Source organism: Petromyzon marinus, chromosome 2 (genome assembly GCF_048934315.1).
Source record: "Petromyzon marinus isolate PM22_M1 ecotype Great Lakes invasive population chromosome 2, UKy_Petmar_22M1.pri1.0, whole genome shotgun sequence".
In the NCBI taxonomy this organism is placed as follows: Eukaryota; Metazoa; Chordata; class Hyperoartia; order Petromyzontiformes; family Petromyzontidae; genus Petromyzon; species Petromyzon marinus.
In genome coordinates this window covers 19856102-19881429 of record NC_133668.1, presented here as the reverse complement: position 1 = coordinate 19881429, position 25328 = coordinate 19856102, and the positions used below count along the sequence as shown (strand labels likewise).

General features: G+C 40.0%; 1 protein-coding gene across 4 annotated transcripts in view; it reads right to left on the bottom strand.

The window, feature by feature from the left end:
• Positions 1-6974: 6974 nt before the first annotated feature.
• The window catches only part of LOC116945353 (cAMP-responsive element modulator-like), a 19488-nt gene continuing 1134 nt past the window's right edge, over positions 6975-25328 (bottom strand). The window contains exons 1-8 of one of the 4 annotated variants that reach the window (XM_032959727.2): positions 19142-25328; positions 18792-19068; positions 18081-18233; positions 17582-17667; positions 17171-17310; positions 13861-14031; positions 13263-13413; positions 6975-11445 (exon numbers count right to left, since the gene is read on the bottom strand). The exon at positions 19142-25328 is cut by the window's right edge and continues 835 nt beyond it. In XM_032959727.2, coding sequence (XP_032815618.1) covers positions 11301-11445; positions 13263-13413; positions 13861-14031; positions 17171-17310; positions 17582-17667; positions 18081-18233; positions 18792-18956 — 1011 coding nt within the window. In that variant the 5' untranslated portion in view covers positions 18957-19068; positions 19142-25328 and the 3' untranslated portion in view covers positions 6975-11300. Of the gene's footprint in view, positions 11446-13262; positions 13414-13860; positions 14032-17170; positions 17311-17581; positions 17668-18080; positions 18234-18791 lie in introns of all 4 variants that reach the window. The other 3 variants (XM_032959728.2, XM_076071246.1, XM_032959731.2) reach the window with 3 other exon arrangements.

Genomic DNA, 25328 nt, shown 5'->3' with positions numbered 1-25328 from the left:
TGAGATAAGCCTAGTGTCCGGGGCCTGATAACCTGATGGACAGATATGGGAATGTTTTGTCAAAATAAGGTTATTTTGGCCAAACAAGGAGCTAAAGCCATGCCGACAGGTCTCGCAAGGAGTGGACTGTGAGGCGAAGTACCCGGATGGCAAATATTCCCTTGTAAGATGAATTAGATGTGGATCATGTATGTATGTATGTGTTAGTGCCACTTTTAGTGGGGAGCGGTAGTGTAGCGGTTCGCGTGCCATGCTACGAATCCGGTCAACACCAGTGACGATTATCTGTATCGGTTCTGGGCCTCCCCAAGGTCGACTTAGCCTCAAATAAGTACCTGGTGCGGTGTGTAAACATCGTCACTGGGGAGACAAAGGCGGCCGCGCGTGGTCCTGGCCACCCACCCCATCGTGCGCCGTGCCGACATTCATAGGTGCTCGCTAACGGCACTTGCCCCAACATTATGTTATGTTAATATGTATGGGAGATCTTTGCCTTTGTGCCACTGTTAATGTGGTTTCTAAAGATAGTTTTTGCTACACTAATTGCAGTAAAGTGTTTGATAGAGTAGGTAAAAATTTATATATATTTTTTATCCAACTTTGGAACAAGATGATTTATTTCTATTCTTAGCTCTTTCGGTAAAGTCACGTTGAAGGGAAACAATAAAATAATAAAAAATATATAAAACAATAAAAATTCTCACGACGTTTCGACCATAACACAAACGGTCGTCATCAGGTGGTCGAAACGTCGTGAGAGTTTGTATTGTATTATATATATATTATTTTATTGTTTCCCTTCAACGTGACTTTACCGAAAGAGCTAAGAATATGAATTACTGCAGTCACGAAAGCTTTAAATCAAGATGATTTATTGTAAATGACAATCAATGTTTATTATTGTGATCTATTTTAAACCTAACCACTTCACACTATCATTACAGAAGGAGACATCATCAATAATGCTTTATCCACTGCGAGATGAAGGCCTCCCCAGGCCAACATCATCCTTCATGATCTTCTAGCTCCTCCAGAGGAACTGATCTCATCACTTCATCTCTACAGTGGCTCTTTCGGTAAAGTCACGCAGGTATAAAATAAAATAAATCACAAGCGTCCGTCATCACCTGATGAATAGGTATTCATATCTCATGAGTTATCCAGATGTTCGCTATACAATTGTTTCCTTTTGTTTACCAAACCTATTGTAACATTATTTTTCGTCTTATTCATATTTATCTAAATGCCATACATTCGGACTTGTTTTTGAGTACTTCAATAAAGTCCTACCATTCATTTGCATTTTTTTTACAATGAGTATCTCATCAGTAATTGTAAGATGGTTGATAATTTGTCCACTTATGCTTACGCCTTTATTTGATTTAATTTCCATAAAATATATATTAATGTCGCCGTGAATAACTAAGGCTCCCCTTCCAATATGTTTTGTTACTTTCTGTATGAAGTCTCGATCTCACATATAGCTGTTTCATACTTGTAAATGTTTTTTTATTCGTTATCAAAAACGTAATATGAAGTTGGTGCATGAGCGCTTGGGGAATGACATCCATTTCTACAAATGCTCGGCCAGGCAGAGAAACCTACATTGGTCCCAGTTCACCTTCAAAGCATTTCATAAGTATTTGCCATGAATTCTAGATTTAAAGCTTTCGTGACTGCTAGGATCCATACTCTTTGGTTCTATTGGGTAAAGTCACGTAGGTGAAAATAAAATAACAAAAAATCACGACGTTTCGGCCACAACACAGCCATGAAGTTTACCTGGTTATCTTCTTTAAAATGTTAATTATTGCAACTTGAAACCTGCCTCAAAGCACCGAAAATTGATACAAGCTTTAGAGACCGTTCCTTTAATCAAGATGCTTATGAAGCTGGAATAAGCCGGCATCTCTTCTACATCGGATGATTGTTCCCTCCCAATCGCTCTTCCTTGATAAATTGTGTTTATTGCCTGGAACATTTGTGTGCGTACGCTTTTCATCATTGTTTCTATCTCGTTAAAATCAGCACACTATATTGCACTCTGTTTTGCTTCATATGCATTTTCACCTATGTGAAAGGTTTTACGTGGCGTGCAATCTGGAGACTTTTTTTTCATGACATTTTAAATGTTGCGCTATTTCCTTGTTACTCTTCAATTGCCCTGCAAGCCAGGTCTCCCTTGAAATTGTGACTCGTAGTGTCGTCAGTGTACTTTCACTTGCTTGAAATTAAGGAATCAATGAATGGCACGCCTTTACAGAGCATTTATGACAGCATATTGATTTTTTTGTTCCACAATATTTAAATAACGTTGTCCTATTTCTAATTTGGACTGTAAAGTGATTGTAAACGGACTTGAACCCCTGTTTGCAGACCACTGTGTATTATACTCTCATTTGCAAGGTTTTTCCTCAGTACTCCAGACCAATGTATTGCTGGTTATATGACGTAGTTTTGTTTACTATGTTATTGATAAACATGTAACGTAACATTATGTGCAACGCTTAACAAGATTTGAATAAACCAAAGTATAATGTATGCCAAATGTGAACAAAGTCAACAACACATTTTACAGGCATGTATTGTAACATGACTTAATATTCTAATACATTTTATCTTGCGTATGTGTGGCTAATGAAATTATAGGAATAAAAAGTCAACTTGTCTCCAGGTGGTGCTTTTCTCAATTGGTAGTGCTCATCCAGTGTACTGCAGTCCAAATTGTCACTGAAGAGACCAGAACTATAACTAACATTAAAGAAACGTTGACTAAATTATCACCGGTGCTGCCTGACCTTGTGGTACTCATTTAATCATGATAAAGATTTTTGATTATGGTGACAATAAGGACAACAACGATGAGTTTACTGTAAGTGGGGTTTAATCTCACGATTTACTGGGATTCCTGCTGTTCTACAAAATGAGTAAAACTCCCACTGATGCCAAATAAATCAGTTTGACTTCAAATCAAGGCCATACGTGACAATGGCAGGGTTTTCTTCCTCTGGGGTTAGAAGGCATGTCCAGTTGTCAAGTTAATCATACTGATTTTACAATGGGTGTTTTTTAAACAAGAAAACTGATATGCTGGGACCTCAAAATATCCGAATGCTCCAGGCATTTTACACACTTTTTTTTGTTGCGGTTGTGTTAAATGCGATATACCAAGAGGTTTAGTGATTTTTTTTACCCATTGTGTTTATTAACACGATTCAGTTGTTATCCTATGAACAGGCACCGTGATTAGTGCATCCAACTCACACTTGGATGGCTACGAGTTCAAATCCCATGTGGGGAGTTGATTCACCCCATTATGCCCCCTTTACATTAATAAAATGAGTAACACTTTGTGGGAAGTACTTGTACATGGACAACCCTTTTTGTGAATGTAATGCTGGATGAGGGCTTCCCCACCAGGGGCGGAGCCAGGGGGGTTGACAGGGGTGACATTCTGCGTATAAGTGTACGACACTCGGTCTGGCGGACTCCGTGCAACTGCATTGTCAGAGTGTGTCCGCCAATCGATGGCGTCTAGTTCAACAGCCTGACTCTCTCTAAATCATTCTTGAAATTAACATTTGTTGAATGTCACCCCGGCCTGAAAATCCTGGCTCCGCCCCTGTGTGGAAACATCTCTCTCTTCAGCGCCCTATTGGAGTGGTTGTGAGACGGACACTATAGACCCCCCCTGCTCCCACCACACCCGTGCAAGTCCGTGGCGGACTATTTGACCATGACTCACCACGCTGGAAAGTGTGCGGTTGGGGAAGGTGGGAGGGATGCGCACAGACGTGAAGTCATAGATTTAGAGTGCAACAATGGATGTTGCTGCACTGCCCTCTACTGTTCACCAACCTCTTGTTTTCGCATGATAGCCAGCCATCAAAACACTTCGCAGGTTGAACTCTGCTTAGCAAAATATTGGGTGATTTGGTCACAATCTCATGATATACTTGTAAGTATAAATTCTAGATTTGAAGCTTTCGTGACTGCAAGGATCCATACTCTTTGGTTCTATTCGGTAAAGTCACGTAGGTAAAAAAATAAAACAACATAAATCACGACGTTTCGGCCACAACACAAGCGGCCTTCATCAGGTGAAGGGACCAGACTGTCTCGAGGACAGCGCTGGAGTGAACACAGCCAAGCTCAGACCGCGACCTTTAAGCTGTGTGAGAGGAATCAAGGTGCCTTGACAAAGGAATTAGCATAAAAAATAGCATTTAATTGTAAGTATAAAGTTGTAAACCTGTTGTTATTTTTATTTTTTTAAAGGTGGCACCTCCAGCATGGGAATGGTACAACCCATCGGTCAATACCATGCATAACCTCATTCATGCATTTTAAAAAATTATACTGGTAGGAACGAAGTTGTAAACTGAGTGTACCAGCCTGCAATAGATTATGTGTCCGTCCGTCCGTCCCCTTTCAATACTTTAACGAAGTGAAATCTCGGGCTGTAGGGTGTAAAATCAGCAATAGACAGCGCAGAGACTTGTCCTACCAGCCCACCCTGCAGGGACCTGTTATATTTATGGAACTATTGGGTAGTTTTAGCTATAGTTTGATAAAGTGCCAAAGCTGGTCTGTGCGTACTGCACGATGGTGGCGCCCCCTTGTTGGTTGCCTGTGTTCGTCATGGTCAGCGCCTGGAGACCCTCCGCGCCATTGGCGATCTGTATCGCGCCACCTTGCGCGATTGCAACTGTGGAGATACACCAGAACGAGCTAAATGGGCGACACGCAATACTTTATAGTCCGAGTACATGTGGTTTTTAAGACAGAATATGTGTATCGATGCCAAAATGAGCATTAGAGGCTGCGCTCATTCATGTTGAGAGCCATGGATCCGTGGTGGAATTTCCACACTCCTATATTACTGGCCATTCATTTTTTTAAACAACAAATGTTAACTTCCCACCAAATGGCAAGCTTATGTAAGTTCCGATTTACAAAGAGTTAAATTGTCTCCAAGTTCAAGTGTTGAGAGGTACTCATCTCCACCGGCCGCCCAAGTTTTAGAAATGTGCCTCAACAGCAAGGCAATAAAAGTTCCGATACAGGTTTCCTCGCTTTATGCGAATTCGCGTATATGCTACCTACCGAAACGTCGTGAGAATATTAGTGTTATTTTATTTTATCAATTTATTATTTTATTCTCATTCTACGTGACTTTACCGAAAGAACCAAAGAAGATGAATCCTTGCAGTCACGAAAGCTTTAAATCACATCAATTCCATACACCCAGCAATAAAATTCACCATGGAGGTAGAAAAGGATGGCATGCTGCCTTTCTTGGATGTTTTAATCAAAAAGAGACCAGATGGCTCAATGAGCCATTCTGTCTACAGGAAAGTAACCCATACTGACGCCTACCTAAAACGAGACTGTCTGGTAGGACAGCGCTGTCCTACCAGATAGTCTCGTCCCTTCACCTGATGAAGGCCGCTTGTGTTGTGGCCGAAACGTCGTGAGAATATTATTGTGTTATTTTATTTTATCAATTTATTATTTTATTCTGATTCTACGTGACTTTACCGAAAGAACCAAAGAAGAGGAATTGATGTGGTTGAGGAATTTTTTCAGAGCCGGTCGGCCATGTGGCCAGATAACAAACGTGTCATCCTACGTTCTACTTCGACAAGGACGGGCGTAGAGTGGATGCCTGGATAGCGTCCGTCTCAAGTTTTTCCATGAAAATGTTGGCCACAACCGAAGATTAAGGGAGAACCTATTGGGGTGCCTCCAGTTTGTTTGTAGAATGTTCCACTCCAGGTAAAGGATGTATTGGCGAGGCAGTGTCTCGTCAGAGCTGGTACATCGGCGTTCAATCCATGTTGGACCAAATCTTCAATTATTGCAATGGTAATCTGAACCACGTTTTAAATCAGCGTTTTGCTCGTTAGCACTGTTGTTGAAAACGTATGTCGTGGTGGTTGTCAAGAGGGCCCCAACTCGTAGCTTTGGCCACCTGGGGGGGGCCATGGCACCCCCTGGCCCCGCGCTAGTTACGCTACTTCCAAAAAACATGGGGCGCCCCGCAGGAAGGCATCATTCTCCCAGCCCCTTATCAGAGGAGTAAAAACGCTCTCCGTATACCTAACATGTCGCACACTAGAATAGCATTTTACGCAATGGCATCTGCACTGCAATGTATAACATGCACATTGATATCCTGTATTTACTTAAACCTCCAAATGGCGTGGTTGTCATGTTGTTTTGGGTGGCCTTGGTAACCATGATCGCGGGTTTATTAGATCATTTTTGGATTTTCCTTGGGAACTCTTGGTTTTCCTGCCACATGCATTTATTTATTTACAGTTAAACCAAGGAATTTGGGTTGTGAGTTGATGTACTATTGTTATCTTACTTATCTCACTCGAATATATTACTCATTACTTCAATTGACCAAGATACAAGGTAAATTGTCATTTTCTATTTCGTCAGATACTCTCGATCTGCGTGGCATTGATGCAATCGCACATTCAGAAGATTGACATTTAAAATCCGAGCCGGGGTGTCGTAACCCTCCACCACCCAACACAGCCAGTAAGGCTTGTCACGTAAATAAAACGCGCCAATTAGTTCCTAACCCAAAACCCTTTATTATAAATTTTGGTCGCAAAAGCCTACGTGTTAAACTCCTAGCCGGGTTTTAACCACTCATCATCCCTCCAGGGTTAATACACTGGTTAAGCGCTTTGGTCAGCAGCGATTCTGCGATATCGATTTTCCCGATCCACTGGTTCAGGACCACCAGAGGTTGAAGGCGTTCCATGAGCTTCGTGGAAGATTAAACCCAGGAAGGGACCTTCTGCGTTGGGTCTTTCACAAGGTGTTTGTAAGTTATTTTGAACTCTATTCGGCGATCCAGGATTCAATGAGTCACATCCTCGCAGATATCATCGTGTGCACAACCTTGTAATTTCAAGGAACACACACTATATCTACTTCAGTGACTGACAGACATATTGTGACAAAAGGGTTGTATTAAAAGTAATATGCAGTACAAAATAACACACGAGGATACAAAACATAACACGTAGAGACAATGGGTAACCATACTCCAATGCAGCGGTTCTCAATGGGATTTGACCATCACAAGTTTCCAATTGATTCCTCACCAAACTTTAATCAATTTCCCTTTTGAGTAGAAAATCTTTATCTCCATGTACTTGCAACGAGCACGGTATGTTATGTTGAATAATAATGACGATAAAATTGTGTTTAAAATTGTAATGACATGACAGACTCATCAATTGTGCACGTGAATTCCGAAGCATGTTTGTTTCATAATTCAAATAATTATCGTTATATGCCGAAACTAAAAAGACCTGCCATGCAGGTATAACTTAACGTTTAAGAGCGATTAATGTTAACTTGAATGTCTTGGATAAAGCAGTACAAACTAGAAATGGATGCAAAGTGAAAATGGTTGTAACTTGAGAAAGTAAATTGTCATCGTTGCAACGCAATAGCACTAGAGCAGATCAAAATATACAATGGACTTAATTTGTAAAAAAAAAAGTTTTAATTGCTTGTTTATGAATCTAGCGTGAATCAACCACCATTGCATATTGTACACCACCTGTCAGCTGATATGGGCATGGTTGTGTTCACAGCAGTGCTGACGATTCTTGTATCACTGTACTGTATGCAGTTTTAATTTCATTATTAACATGTCAAAACCGGAATTTCTGAAGAGCTCAGCTTCTGGCGAAAGAATCTTAACAGAATTGTGAACTCCATTTAAGAGATAATTTAAGAGTTAGTTAAAGCTTTTGCAATCACTACCGACTAACACAATCATATCACCTTTTCACAAATAAATTACAGCACCTCCCCCCTTCAGTCGCATGAGTACATAACTAACACTTCATGCAATAAGCGTTGAAATATACTGTATTCTCATAGTGCAAACGTACATTTCATCAATGTTGATGCAGCATATGCAATGGGGAAGATCAGGGTTTTATTAAGCAGTATTAATCCAGCCCTTGTTTCAGGACGCAGGCAACTCTAAGTAATTTGTATGCTGAAGTTTAGTAGTTCAATAAAACCATTGTTTTAAAGCATTGCATTAATGACGACACCAGTGCTATGAAGCGCAACGCTTGCAACACTTGGATAATTTTCAAAGATGATCAGCCCTAACGAAAAAAAATAATTCTAAAAAGTCCAAAATTATTTCACGAGAAAGTTATATTTTGGGAGGCCCAACCCCCCCCCCCCCCCGACTTCTACAGTGAACATTTCTATTGATGTTCTATTGTATCGCATACATTTGTACTATTGATATAATGGTCGACAGGAGTGTATGTGATTGGTTTGCGAGTTTGAGAACCGCGGCTATATCACGATGGGGAAGCTCTCAAAAATGTGAAATCTTTTTACATTTACCATTCAACTACAAAATGTACAAACGAGTGGATAACAAATAACTACAACTTAATGGTACTGAGTAATATTTGTATGGCTTATGGTGAACACTGTCCGATTATGCTACCGAAATAAAAATACAATTTGATATATTCCCCTGCCATCTAAGAAGTTAATTACGCATATTCACAGAACAAGTGTAACCTCTTACATAATACAGAAATTAGTGTCGATTACAAATATTTAAGCAATTTTTGCAACATGGTATCCACTTTTCCCTAAACAGCATTTAATATATTTGTAATATACAATAAAATAATGAACACAATGATAACACAACATTCTTAAAGCTAAAAGTCTAAACAGAAGTGATTTCGATCAAAATAATGAATTTCTTTATCTGAAATGGCAATGTAATTAGGTATTTGCAAACACCACAGTTCGATCCTCTAAAAAACGTATCCATTCACTGTGACCTTTTACAGCAATTGTTATGATCAGTATTCACAGATGCAAAGCTTTGGTAAATACTACACAGGTAACATGAAAATGTGACATCAGATTCCTACTCAGAACACTGTAGCCATGAGCAGTATTGTCAGCTAATTGTCTTCACACACTGCCACATGATGAATATGTAAATGGAGTGAATCCACCGTAGACGATTCCATAGACATCAGCAGAACCCCCATCAATGTAATTAGCAATTCATGCATCGCCATCAAACAGAATAGGGACTCTTTGAAATCCTATGGAATGTCGAGTAAAATCTCATTTCATTATAATGGCAATTACACATTGCCGACCAGGCTCCACCTTGTCCAAATGCAATGCGGGCTCCAAACAGCCTAGCCTCAATCCCCTGATTATGTCAATCCTGTTAGGAATTCTTAGAATTCTGGGAATAGAATCAAGTGATGCCTAAGACTCATACATTGGGTCAATCTATATAAGCATGTTTCTTAAGATGCAGCTGCATTTAGAGGCACTCGTGATACAAATTGCATTGTATATTGTTGGGATTTTGTTATTTAATTACATTGTTACAATGCTCCCTTTTAAAACGTATTGGTACTTATGACTATGGAATTATGTTTTTAAACTTGATAGTTTGTAAGCCTTTTCTGTAATTCCAGATTTAGGATGGTTAGCTATGTAGTTCAACATACATACGTTTCATTAAAATGCATTTTACATGGCAGTTAACCCTCACCTTTGGGCAACATTAGAAAGTTGAGCACTTGTGAATGCTTCGTCAAAGTGAGCACATACATTTATAGAGGATCAAATGTGGTAATTATCGTCATACAATGCCCTGCAAAATATTTCATGTATTGCATTATTCTTGCACGAATGGAACGTCCCATGATTTACCTTACAAATCAATTTCAAGGAATGCAGCTGCATACACCCATCTCTGTGGTTCAACCTTATTGAAGAAAATCGATAATAAAACCCGTGTGTGGGCCTTTGCAACAGCCTGCACCGTACTATGGACTACGGGTAAACTTGGGTCGTCTGCATAACAAAAACTCGTCCCCAAAATCAAAATCTCGCGGTTGCGAGTTACAGACTGTTGTTACTTTAACGAAACAACCGTAAGATATTTCGATCGCATCGCGCGACGGTACACACGTAGCTTCAAATTTTTAGAACTATATGGAATGTAATTTTTTAACATTGGTAAAGGCATTTTTTTCCTTCTTTTCCCATTGTCACAAATATGCACATTTATCTTTGTCCAATCAGAATCTGCCGGAGGACCAAACACAGGGACACAAATAATCAAAGGCAACATTAACGGACCTCGTGCGTATATGGTGTTTTTGTTTAAATGTTCACGAACGCTCCTTAGAACTGCTGATACATAATTATTCTTTGAAAAATCAAGTTTGTACATGAGGCTCCATGGCATGCATATGACTTAAAAAAATGGATACATCTCCGTGTAAAAGTTTACCTCAAAATGTGGGCCTATTTAACAGCACAAAAATACCCATTTTGCAAAAGGCATGTTTTTATTTATTTCATTGTAAATGAGTGTTTTTAAATAACCAATGCATGCCAATGCTCATGGCCGAAATGTATTGTTGATTTTACAAAACATACAAATCACGAAAGGGCACCCATCATATTGAGCCTTAAACGGTCAATGGAAACACTGCAACTTGTTATCAAAAGCCAAATATTACTGCAGTGCTTTCTATTTAACAGGCATTCTATTGTGGTAATAATCGCGTCACTAAAAATGGATAAATAAATGCGAGGCATCCAAATATCTTCTATCCAATTAAAATACAGAACAGATAAAGTAGAAAATATAAATCTTATGAACCATTTTTATATATATTCATTACATCCTATAATATAAACCAAAAAAGTTTTATGCAAATACATCAATATTAATATTTTTAAAATCATTTTTACATTACCATTTATGCCCAAGACTAGGTTTTAAGCTATCTTCTTTTACTGGGCCAAGCGCAGCAGTTTGCTTCATCCAGCAAAAATCTAACTTAAGTTGCTCATAGAGACTTACATTTTGTTGGTTTTCTTTTAACTTTTTGGCGATGGGAAAGTTACCTTGTATACCTCGACAATTACAGGAATATCTCTTATCCATTCTGTGCTTGCAGAAAGGCAATTACAGCCAACATTCACCATATCAACTGCCAAATATCTGCAGTTTTCTGCTGAGAATTCCAGTGGAAACTGCCGATATGCCAAAAAGTGAAGCAAGCGCTTGCAACTCACCCTACCATTGTTTTTTTGGATGAAACCTACCGAGACTTCTTCTAGGCTGGTAAGGGCATTCAGAAAAAGGAGTCTTTCGGATCGTGTAAAGGGCAAGGCTGGGGACCATGGTTACCATGAGGACCCGGGTTTAGCGAGTTTGGTGGGTGGTGCGCGTGTGTGTGCTAGTCGTTCTTGTGGCAGTACAGGTCCTTGAGTGTCTTGAGTTCCTCAATGAGGGTCTTATTCTGATTTTCCAGCACGGCTACGCGGTTCTCCAGGCACTTCACGTACTCCTTCTTCTTCCGCCGGCATTCACGTGCTGCCTCCCTGAGATTGGGCACACACACACGCACACACACACAGTCAATGCGCGAGGTATGTCTACAAAGCTATTGGGATTTACAAAGCGTTTAAAAAGCAACGACATCTCACTTTCGGCCGAAACCGAATGCCGAAACCGAAAGTTTAACTACACTTTCGACCAAGACCGAAACAGAAAGGTATATTACCGAAGTTACCGAACACAAGATTTATGAAATACTAGCTTTACTACCCGATGTCGCCCGGGACTTGGATTCACCACGGCCGGCCGCCTTTGTCTCCCCAGTGGCGATGTTCACACACCACACCACTTACTCGTTTGAGGCCGAGTAGACCTAGGGGAGGCCCAGGACCGGTTCAAATAATCGTCACCGGCCGTGAGCGGGAATCGAACTCGGGCCGCCGGGTACGCAGTCGCTGAACGCCCCCACACACACACAGGCTAAAGACAAAGATCCCCCGTGTAGCCTGTGAGACTGTCGGGGGCAAGTGCTGTTAGCGAGCACCTCTGAAGGCCGGCACGGCACACGAGAGGGTGGGTGGCCAGCACCACGGCCGGCCGCCTTTGTCTTCCCAGTGGCGATGTTGACATGCTTCAAATCACTTTAAACTATTGTCATTGTAGTGCGTATTTAATGTGGCGCTGCACTCTGATGTTGTAGGAGAAAACATTTATTAAAAAGTCTATTTAATTAAGTAGAACGTGTTGCCTATATTTATTTAAAGTTGCGCATTTTGATGCGACGTCATATTTCTCAAACCCCCCCCCCCCCCATCACAAATGTCTGCCCCCCCCCCCTGCCTAGGTGCGTGACGTCATTTATTGACGGCCCCAGACCATGGTTGCGGCTGTAACCTCGCTCGCAAGCTGCTGCTGACGTGTGTGCGCGTATGCAGCCTATCGCATAGTATTGCCTAGTGCCGACTGACCGGCTGATAGACGTAGTACTAGCGTTAATAAAAAAAATAGATCTTCGGTCGACGACCGAAAGTCAATATCAGTTTCGGCCGAAACCGAAACCAGACCCAAAGAAAGTGACTTTCGGCCGAAACCGATAGTGGCTATATGCCAACTTTCTGCGCCGAAACCGAATTTCGGTCGGCCTCTAGTTCTTTGCAATTATATTGCAACTCTATTGTCTGCATTGATGTTTGAATGTGTCTCTTTTAAACAACGGCTACAATAACAGGGAAAGAGTTACATTTGGGTCCGACTCCTTTGCGACTTTGCTCAAAATTCCTTAACAGTTTTTATTATCAACATCGCTTGCAACACAGTTTAAAAATAATTACCAAAGTTACGTTTAACAAAGGCTGTGGTGCAATATTTGGAGACAATATGCACTACATGCTCAGCTCACGACTACACAAGGAGTTCTGCCATCACATGGAAATGCAGATACTGTAGATCTAGTCACATGACATGCAGTAACCAGCTAAAGTTTTGACAAAAAACAAATGTTTCTGAGTTTAAGTATCCATACTGTTCAAAAAATTGATTTCCAGCTCCCAAATCTGTTCAATACTATCCCACACATTAACCTTTTCACAAATCAGAATGTGATGTGGTGGTCAGAACTTGACAAGGTGGCGGACAGAAATGCATCATCAATGACGCAACTCTGTTCTGACGCCAGCTAAAACGAGTTTCATTGGTAATAAACGAATTATCAAAAAATTGAAAAAAATTACAGTACTTTGTCAATCCGCTGTCATGCATGTGTAATTTATCTGGATGACCGCAAATGTTCCACTCCTTTACTATCGGTGTGAGAAGCACCCCCGTGTTTTACGAGTTGTGGTGGCGGTCGCAGCGGCAGCACCTGTTTTTGTAGAGGCGGATCTCGCGCTTGCGCGTGGACTCCTCGGCACCCCCCTGGGGGCTGGCCAAGCCCCCCGGGGACGCGGACACCACCACGCCCTGAGAGAGCCCGCTCGTCGGAGTACGAATCTGGTACGTCTCGCCTGATGCAGCTGTGGACACGGTCACGGTGATTGAAGGTCAATGCGTGTCGATACCGCCTGGAAAAGTACCACCGCTGTCTGATTTAAGTTCGGTTTTCACACTGTAAGGGTTCGTTAATGAAGTCTTGGGTCAGATTAATTTGGTGAAGAGTAAGTCGCATAGCTGCCGCTTTGCGTTGTGGATCTGAAGGCCTCTGTCTATCAACATGCATTCGAACAAAAAACATCTGCCCTGTTTTTGTTCAATTGTGGTGAACCATAATTTTGTTCTTGCCATCATATTTTTTACCATTTAATTCCATTTTGATAGGGCATCACCTGTTCATAGTTCCTCCTTGTATCATGTTCTGTTATTATTTATTTAATTTGTTCCTAAACACAGTTGGCTATGTGTACAAGGCAGCAGAATCTATACACAGAACATGGAATGGTAGGTCATGCGATAGCAATACACACACTGCACGACGACTTGGCTGCCCGGTACAAAGAACTGCTGCCCGTCGCTGGTCTGTGCGTACTGCACGATGGTGGCGCCCCCTTGTTGGTTGCCTGTGTTCGTCATGGTCAGCGCCTGGAGACCCTCCGCGCCATTGGCGATCTGTATCGCGCCACCTTGCGCGATTGCAACTGTGGAGATACACCAGAACGTGCTAAATGGGCGACACGCAATACTTTATAGTCCGAGTACATGTGGTTTTTAAGACAGAATATGTGTATCGATGCCAAAATGAGCATTAGAGGCTGCGCTCATTCATGTTGAGAGCCATGAATCCGTGGTGGAATTTCCACACTCCTATATTACTGGTCATTAATTTTTTAAAACAAATGTTAATGTCCCACCAAATGGCAAGTTTATGTAATTTCCGATTTACAAAGAGTTAAATTGTCTCCAAGTTCAAAAGTGTTGAGAGGTACTCATCTTCACCGGCCGCCCAAGTTTTAGAAATGTGCCTCAACAGCAAGGCAATAAAAGTTCCGATACAGGTTTCCTCGCTTTATGCGAATTCGCGTATATGCTACCTACCTATTTCAACCCAAAATGCACTATACAGTGAGGGAAAAAAGTATTTGATCCCCTGCTGATTTTGTACGTTTGCCCACTGACAAAGAAATGATCAGTCTATAATTTTAATGGTAGGTTTATTTGAACAGTGAGAGACAGAATAACAACAAAAAAATCCAGAAAAACGCATGTCGAAAATGTTATAAATTGATTTGCATTTTAATGAGGGAAATAAGTATTTGACCCCTCTGCAAAACATGACTTAGTACTTGGTGGCAAAACCCTTGTTGGCAATCACAGAGGTCAGACGTTTCTTGTAGTTGGCCACCAGGTTTGCACACATCTCAGGAGAGATTTTGTCCCACTCCTCTTTGCAGATCTTCTCCAAGTCATTAAGGTTTTGAGGCTGACGTTTGGCAACTCGAACCTTCAGCTCCCTCCACAGATTTTCTATGGGATTAAGGTCTCGAGACTGGCTAGGCCACTCCAGGACCTTAATGTGCTTCTTCTTGAGCCGTTCCTTTGTTGCCTTGGCCGTGTGTTTTGGGTCATTGTCATGCTGGAATACCCATCCACGACCCATTTTCAATGCCCTGGCTGAGGGAAGGAGGTTCTCACCCAAGATTTGACGGTACAAGGCCCCGTCCATCGTCCCTTCAATGCAGTGAAGTTGTCCTGTCCCCTTAGCAGAAAAACACCCCCAAAGCATAATGTTTCCACCTCCATGTTTGACGGTGGGGATGGTGTTTTTGGGGTCATAGGCAGCATTCCTCCTCCTCCAAACACGGCAAGTTGAGTTGATGCCAAAGAGCTCCATTTTGGTCTCATCTGACCACAACACTTTCACCCAGTTGTCCTCTGAATCATTCAGATGTTCATTGGCAAATTTCAGATGGGCATGTATTGACAAGATCCTCCCGTGTAGTTCTGGGCTGATTCCTCACCGTTCTCATGATCATTGCAACTCCACAAGGTGAGATCTTACATGGAGCCCCAGGCCGAGGGAGATTGACAGTTCTTTTGTGTTTCTTCCATTTGCGAATAATCGCACCAACTGTTGTCACCTTCTCACCAAGCTGCTTGGCAATGGTCTTGTAGCCCATTCCAGCCTTGTGTAGGTCTACAAGCTTGTCCCTGACATCCTTGGAGAGCTCTTTGGTCTTGGCCATGGTGGAGAGTTTGGAATCTGATTGATTTATTGCTTCTGTGGACAGGTGTCTTTTATACAGGTAACAAGCTGAGATTAGGAGCACTCCCTTTAAGAGTGTGCTCCTAATCTCAGCTCGTTACCTGTATAAAAGACACCTGGGAGCCAGAAATCTTTCTGAACGAGAGGGGGTCAAATACTTATTTCCCTCATTAAAATGCAAATCAATTTATAACATTTGTGACATGTGTTTTTCCGGATTTTTTGTTGGTGTTATTCTGTCTCTCACTGTTCAAATAAACCTAACATTAAAATGATAGACTGATCATTTCTTTGTCAGTGGGCAAACGTACAAAATCAGCATGGGATCAAATACTTTTATCCCTCACTGTATGCTGTTTGAATTCACTTATATGCGACTATAAAGTCGGACGTGGAATATTGTGTGTGCTGTATGCGCTACTCAGAATGCAGCTTTCTTTTTCGCTTGGCGTTCACTCTTTTTGAAACGCATCTATCGCATGAACCAAGGGAAACCTGTATTATAAAACTACACAAACACCATCATATATGTACATGTATATGCACTTGTATCTTGTCATCATATGCAAACAACCATTGTTACACACCACTTGATATTGTGTTAAACATATACAGTGTGATCTGGTTTTTCGGGTTTACATTTTCCACAACAATTCTGTCATTTGACAACCTTCTTGCATCTCAAAGAATCAATAAACATGCCCCGACCTGACATTTTATCACATGCAAAATAAATCCCTGAAATTAAATATTTAAATTTGATCAGCACACTCATGGGAAGTGTTTTTATTCGAGATGTCATTTAAAAAAAAATGTAATAATCAATATTACGGCAAAAAGAGAAATAAATACTTTTGCACTAAAACCATGAAGAAAACACGAATGTTTAAAGACAATTCGGTGAAAAGAAACTACATATTCTTAGTTTTTTTCGGTAAAGTCACGTTGAAGGGAAACAACAAAATAATAAAATATATATAAAACAATAAAAAAATTCTCACGATGTTTCAACCATAACTCAAACGGTCGACCTGAAGACGACCGTTTGAGTTATGGTCGAAACGTCCTGAGAATTTTTTATTGTTTTATATATATTTTATTATTTTGTTGTTTCCCTTCAACGTGACTTTACCGAAAAAAACTAAGAATATGAATTACTGCAGTCACGAAAGCTTTAAATCAAAAGAAACTACATTTTAAGGTATACAGATTAAAGATAAGCCAATATCTGCATATATTCATTTTCCATTAAACACATTTTGTTCATGTAAAAACAGGTAGTATAATGAATGATAACTTTAACAATACTTGCCAAGTCATTTTAAGTGAATGTATACAAAATAAGCACAAAGCTGCAGTGCCTAAGTTAAGGAAACTGCAGTGACATAATGAAATAAAAAAGTTTATCTGAAAAATATTTTCCACAACATAATTGTACACTGCAACTATCGCTCATTATCACTGGGATGGCTTCTTGTGAATACATAACTTGAAGTAAACAACAATTTCCCAAGCCTGGACACTTTACACCCTTTTTGACGTTTTAACTCTCCCACAAATGTGAATCCACTTACTGTACTGGCCAGTGCTGGTCTGGTAGATGGGTGTGGGCAATGTGACGGTGCTGATGGTAGCTGTGCCCTCCTCCTCGCTCTTCTCCTCATCAATCTTGGACACCACAGGTCCATCTGATGACAGGTCGTTGAGTATCTTCCTGTGTGGTGAAAGTGGTCACCAAATGTCAGCCACACAAGCACCATTCCTCTGGCAGAATGATTCCCTCCACTTAGCAACTTCCTGTTGACTCCTCACAGAGAGCTACTCACTTTAATGGCTCAATAAAAACGATGAGCCACATTGACCCCTGACCAGAATTTGAACTGATAGAGTTTGAATTGTGAGGCTAGGGCTCTAACTAGTGCCACCCAGAAGACGATAAATCAATCAAGTGACATAAACGCAAGAGGTTCCGATGTTCCACTGACCTGTAAGAGGGTCGTCTGGACAGGATCTCCCGTCGCTTCTGTGAGATAGCAGAGCCATCTGCAGCCTCCTCGGAAATAGCAGCCACCTGTGGGAAAATTGTTAAGAGGGACCCTTTCATAATGTGTATAGAATGCAACAGAAATTCACCTCTCAGTGCATACAAGTAAAAACAGTCCATCAGACTGCTAGACCCATCAACATCGTGGAAACGAATTAAAATAAAATGTGTACTGTATATAGCATTGCTTTACATGTGCACTATAAATGAGGGCCAGCAGAGAACACCAACGAGTGTAGACCATGCTTAGTACTTACTATATTACTTGACTTATTACCCTCCTCTCCTAACTGCAATACTTTTTTTGATACGATGTAATTTTATCACCACCGTCGTATCTGTATTGCTGGCAGTAATTAGATCCACAAACGTCAGCAACAACAAAAAACTGCTGATATTCTCCGAAGCACCCTGTTAAAGCTCAACAAAGGCCTGCGCACCTGTATGGTCTGTATCTGTGGAGACTGGATAACAGAAGGCTGTGCTGCCTGGATAACGGACTGCACTTGCACCGTCTGCCCGCCAGGCAGCTGCACCACCGCCATGGTTGGGCCACCTGTTGTCACCACCTGGCCTGCAGCAGACACTTGCAGCTGTACACAAAAGTATGGAGGCATACAGGAAAACACACAAAGGCACAGCCACAAAGATGGGGGCACAAATGTAATAAAATTAAGTAGTTCTGTAGCCATAGCATAGCTGCTCACGCATCAGCACACTTGCTACTCAAACTGAACAAGCTAACACTGTCTAGATCTACCCCTATGAAGGCATGTGTACATCTTATGGTCAGCTTTGGTTCAGTTTTCTGTACAAATTGCTGCCAGACAAAAGTCTGAAGTGCTTTGTGGCATATATATGCACGGGGAAATATTACCGAATAACCCTCGTGGAAATGAATTGCTCAGTGCACATAGAAGGGACCCGAATGTGTGTACGAGTGAGAGTGGAGAGGAGTCAATGGGAGCAAGACTCCATGCATGAGTGATACAATTGGCAAGTAGACGAACGAGTAAGTGAAGGGTGAATAGCTATGCGAGTGCATCATTGTACACAGTAATCGAGTGTGAGTTAGGTCAGCTGTCCAGCGAGTGAGTTGAGTGAGCAAGCGCGCAAACGTTCAAAGTTACGTAATGTAAGCAGTGCATTACCTGCTCCACTGTTACGAGCTGTGTTTCTCCCTCTCCGGCACTCACAGACACAACACCCTGCTGTCCCTCTGACATGCTGCGTTGAACCCTCCAAGCCCTGCCATCATCAAACAAAATGCACCAACACGACAAATGTGTATTTTCAAAGCAGCCCCGTAATTTCATGAAACGTGTTTTAAATAGGTATAGAGGGATTGAGAAACCATGGTTATTTATTGCGGTAATATGCTATTGTAATGGAGGTGATATTACATTTTCAAATTATACTACTTGAGATGTTATGCAACTTGACCCACAACTGATTTAAAGACCCAGTTGTGGGTTGCCTCAAATCATTATCTCTCGAAGATAGGTAAATATTTAGAAATGTACCTATTTTCAATGAGAAAACGTATTTGTGTCTTTCGTTCACAAAATCCTGGGGAATAATAGCCATTTTCTATACTTTTTAGGAGGCATAAGCAATTAAATAAATAACACAGTACCCAGGAACAAAAATTGTGTAACAATGTAATCAGCAGTCAAATAATAACTCGCTCTACCAGTGATACTCTATAGGGAACTTACTCTATAGATTGTAAATATTGTGGCGTTGCTCTCCAACACACCGGTGTGCTGTACTACTTAACTGACATGTTCTGTTTAAGCAACAAACTTCACTATTTGGCTGTGTCAGCTGGTGGCGGGTTTTTATGACACATTTATATATTTACGCGATCTAACAAAAAAAAACTACATTATGGCGGTAACTTACTATCCACAGTGAATGCACTTGTACTCAATAAGAATGATGCAGTCTGAAAACATTTTTTTTTTAAATTCACCATTTTGTAAAAGTTCTTCTTCTTGTGCTGCTTACAACCGGGAGTAAAAACAAGAATATTGCTCGTGTTGATGAGGCAGAGCCATTTGTTCAAGTTAATGACCTAACAACGGGTAACGAGACACCATTGTACCCACGTTACTGCTGAGCAAGCGTGCTCAACCCGTTGCCACAAACTGCAAGTGCAGAAGAGGGATTTGTTTTCAATCTGGAAGTGTAAAGTACTTCAGTTCTGTTGAAATGTCTACCTGGAACTGCATTTAACACACAATCACTATACATTTGCTGGGCGAATATGGTAGTAAGGAGAACATTGCAGATGGACAGGGGTTCATTAATCACGATGTTTGTTAGTTCCATTTGGGTGATTGAGACCTGCTGTACACAGGTGTAAAGCACTATAACATCTACATTTTTTTGAAACTTTGTAAAGATTCAGACAGCATTGCAGTCTAGTGCAAAACACGTTTTTTAATGATGTAATTTAAGTATTGCGTGTTAATGACCTTACCGGTCCTCAGGTTATTACTCATTGGCAAGCGTACAGCAGTGGATCTTGCAACCGCAATCTTCAATTGTAGATAAATAAAGTGAGGCTGCACTTTAATGGGACAAGCCATCTCAATAATCAGCCAATTTGCTCAAAGGAAGCCATGTACATTTGCCCTGGCAGTGAGCAGTGTAACATATCACATGGAACAGGCATCACCTCCACTGGCACGTTTGGCATTTTTTGCATGGATCTCCAGCTCCACTTGCCTATTCCAGGTGCACCAAGCAAGTTTTGGCAGATATGGGAAGAGGCATTCACTGCAGATAGCAAGTGTCAAAACTTTCTGGAGTATGTCGCTTTAAATTGTTGACCAATTTCTGATTGTATTTAAGTGTGGGAGAACTGGTGTATCTGGAATAAATGATATATATTTTTTTAAAATTATGACAATTGGCTATCTACATCCTGTAATGTAAACATTGTAGCCCTGTAGACTTGATGTCTGGTTGAATCCACTTCCAACGTGGTCAAATATGTTCATTGTCACACCAATTCATGCTATCAAAAAACCATCAGTGTTGCATTGAAAGAGCAGACTCTATTTACTTTGCTATGTTCATCGTAAACGCACACATATGCAACCTCCATATGGTGCATCACCATTAGCCTCAGATTCTAAACCTCATGTTATAGGTGTGGCATGTGTATTTTTCTAAAGCTTGTGCATTTTCAACGACAAATAACAGGAGCATTAGCTCATATTTAACCTATGTTGATTGCAATCCTTTGTAGAATGTAGCTCAAAAATCACGATTGGCTCACTGGGAATTAATTATTGGACTGGTTGTGTGAAAATGCAATCAGTTAGCTTAAAAGTGCTTCAATGTAAAACTTGCTTAATCCAGACATCTGGTAAAATTCGAAGGGTTTTTACTTCCAAGTAATCGAAACTAAAAGTACACCATTCATAATACATTCCCTTTGGAAATGTAATGAGGAATTGTTGCCGCTAAGGTGCGTTAATGCTGCACATTCCAAAATAGTTCAAATCAGTTGTTGCACAACATCCAATAGATATTAAAACCATCACTCAGTCGCATATGCAAAAAAGAATCTTTATTTTTCAATTACACGTGATGTGTTACATAAATGACCAGTGGGCCGTCATTTGAATTAGTTTATTCAGTTCGTTAATTTAGTATTCATATTTATTCAGCAGCCGTCATATCAGTGTCTGTGATTGTTTTTTGGGGAGTGCAATCAGTGATTTTTCTTCCTCACTTTTTGGTCTTCACTTGTCACTTGTTAAAGACCACAAAAGTAGTTATTTTACATCATGGGACCTCCCTTTGCCAGTACCAAAATATAATAGGGTTTTCCCCATTTTTGGCAACTAAACAAGTGTTAAGATGCTAAAACACTAAACTTAAACCTTTACAAGGAATCATGTCTGCATTAACCACAATACTTGTGGTCAGAAAGCAAAAAAAAACACTGATAATATATGCCTTGTCCTTGAAACTGATTGGTCCACACTAGAGACATCTTTCTTTTGAGCCTTGTCTCAAACGGTGTTGGACCAATCAGTTTCAAGGACAATGCATATATTATCAGAGTATGTTTTTTGTTTGCATTCTAACCACAAGCATTGCGGTTAATGCAGACATGATTCCTTATAAAAGGTTTCAGTTTCGTGTTTTAACATCTTAACACCTGTTTTGTTGCGAGAAAAAGGGGGAAAACATTATCAGCAGTTATTTTGTACATTTGTTTGGTTGTAGTGGCCAATGAGATAAAAAAAATCCCTTCTGATTAAAACTAAATCTCAGTTATAAAACGAATTCATAACATGTTAAAAGTGTTTTTAATTCATGACATTTGTGAATGACCATTTTTAATGTTAACACGCTTAAAAGCACTGAGAAGTGAGACTATATAATACACAGGCTTATAATACATTGCAAGATGTATACAGTAATTACATCCAGAAAAGCAATTGTGGACATTAGCTGACACATGTAATTTAAAACTATCAAATGTTTTTTTCCTTCGCAAAGCAATGCTGTGAAGCAATGCTGTAATGCTCTTTTGGCTACATGTATCACCCAAAACACCTTCGATGGAAATACATTATGACAACACCCAATAAAAATAAGACGTGTAACCTTACAGTGGGAGGCATTAGGTAAGCCTGCTGACATAGTTGCAATCATATATTAATGATGTATTCCACAAACATATTCTAGTTCATTAATGTGTAATGTTTACAACTTTCACAACTGAAGACGTGAGTATTTCCAGGCTGCAAGTATGTTTAGTACAACTTCGTTAACATTTCTGTAAAGCACACCTGGATCCAAGTAATAAAAGCACCACAAGACAATTGCCCTCCTATATAATCCCAGTTTAATTCACCAATTCTTCAATCAGTTGCATTGGCTGACATACCTGCGATGGTTATACAAGCTAAATAATTTTCACACTCAAAACCATAAATATAGTAGTCGTGTACAGTGATCTATAATGGAGAAAATCAAGTTAAGACATTGTAATTATATAGTACTAGGCACGCTTTTCAAGTTACTTTATGATTGCTGTGCACGCATTTACCATAAATAAAAAGTGAACTATTTACGTTGTGTTGGAGTTAAGAGGATAAAGGTTACTGTAAATCCTTGTGCTGTATTTAACATGGTTTATTTTTAGATTCTCAAGCTGCATGCGAAACCCAAACTTCAAGCTGATTACCTTGCTTTACATGGGGGAATACAAACATTACAGTATATTATTAAGCAGTTTTCCAAGTCAGTGCATAGCGTATTGTGCCGTGACATCACCACTGGTTACTTGATAATACACTGCATATAAAGGTCAAATAAAATGGCGTTTGGCATTGTCCATAACATTTTATTTTTAGAAATTTATACCAAAACTATAGTGGATGGAACTGGTTATCAATTTCTGGTCCTAAGTGGCATAAATAGTGTACACATTTAAAGCTTTTTCATTAGACACATTCAAGGCAAAAAAATATATTTTAGAAAATGTGTTAAAGTTTTCAAACTGATTTCAATTAGTGCATTATGAACATGTGTTTTGTGAACAGAGCCTGAACACCTCACCCACTGCAGCAAAAATAATACATTTACATGACCTTCCCAAAGAATAGACAATCTTCAATTATATCGCACCAAGTCAATAATTTGAGTCTCCTATGCAGTGTATCACACAAAATTATGCAGTGGGAGCACTGACAATGCAGCACCACATTATGCTGTGGTGTACGTTAGTTTTTGTTGGCAGAAATAAATTAAACGCTGTAATTCTTATATTAGTAACTTATGGCCCAACCTTATAAATTAGCAAGTATTACGTCACCATGAGTTCATAGACTGTGGGAAGAATTTGCCCGCCCATTTGGCAACCCCATATCCTCATTGCAATGCACGAAAGCATACATAAATGAGGAAGTACTGTATCACTTTATTTTTGGTGCTTTCAGGCACACAAGGATATAAAGACAATGCAGACAAGACAATTTGGTGCATGGTGGCAATAAACTAAGAATACCATTACAAAATAATAATTTACTTATTCACAAGAGGTTCACTTGTTTCGAATACAGTTTTACGTTGGGATTTTGATGTCGCATGTCATCTACCCGAGTTGAAAACTGGATGGGAGATGTAAGGAGGGACAAACGCGGCAGTGCAATAACCACAAAGTTAACAAGACATAATACATGGAGATTAAGGTGTATTCGTTTTTTTCAAACAATATCTACACTAAAAATAACGTACCATTTACTCAGATACATTGCAGTCAATGTTTGGAAAGTATGTTTACCATGAAACGTTACAAGATTTAAACCAATCTTTTCTCCAAGCCAGTTCCTTTGCCCTGAATCTCAAGTTAGATGACAAGTTATTTGACTGAAGGTACAGTGGGTTAGACTTAAGATTCAATCAAGTCAATCACGAATAAGATGAAGCTTGTACAAAAATTTGGGACCAAATGAGGTGCCGTTCATAATACATCAAGATAAATATGGCACGCTACAATTACCTCGACCAAGCACAATAAACAAACTATAACATTACTTGAATACTGCTAATTATTCCTAATAACACATCGTTAAGCTTACATTTTATGGGAATAGGCCTTCTTTCAAACTCAGAAAAGAGACAACTGCTTAAAAAAAGCATATTCTATGTTCTTGTATGACGGTCATTTATGGGTAAATTAACAAGTTCCCTCCACAGCCGCCAAAATAAAACAGCACCAGAATACTGTACAATGTCAACAACAATCCATCAACCTCTACACAATACTAATAACGATAACCAACGAAAATCAGTAGTGCTCCCATATTACAACCCTGGACATCACCAACAGCATTATGCATAAATCTGAATAAACCATGATTATAAAAAAATATAAACAAATACATACGGTAAAAAACTGCAGCTTCAGAGAACAGGACATATTTCGGGGGCAGATCTTAGAACGGGGGTTGCCAAACCGTTGACTCCAAACTCTCGTAATATAAAGGCAATGCGAAATGTAATATTTACATTTGTATATATCTGTCAATCCACTTAAGAGACAAATGCCTCCCTCTCAGTATCGCCAATGAACTTGTTGACCATACACAACGCTAGTTAATGCGGGTTGGTGAGGTGACGGTGTTGGGAAGAGGGCCCCGGTTGGATTATTTCAGATATTGCTCGCCACTGATGGTAGCCCTGAAGTGAATCAAATGTGCACCCCTACATTTACAGCCTATTCTTACCTTGATTTTTTACCTTACACAATCTTTTTAGCATCGTGTAGGTCAATCGCTATGAACACAACCTACTAAAGAGACCAACTGAATACATGGTTCACAATACCTCACCAAAGTCACGAATTTACTAACCACAACAACCTTACATCAATCACTACGTAACAAAAACACCACCACCACATGGCAACCCAATGCATATAAGAAGCTCCATCACTACCATTAACACAATTTAAGTTACCGTAACCATGCGGTCATTATTTTATCTGTAAACAGCATTACCCCTTATGTAAACTAGATATTACCATTCACGACATGATAATCAGTCACATAGCGCCATTATTATACAGCATTATAATGCTGTAAAATAATTGTATATATACACATGAAGGGCTAAATCCTAGTAGCAGTCTTGATGAAATAGTTTTCACCATAACA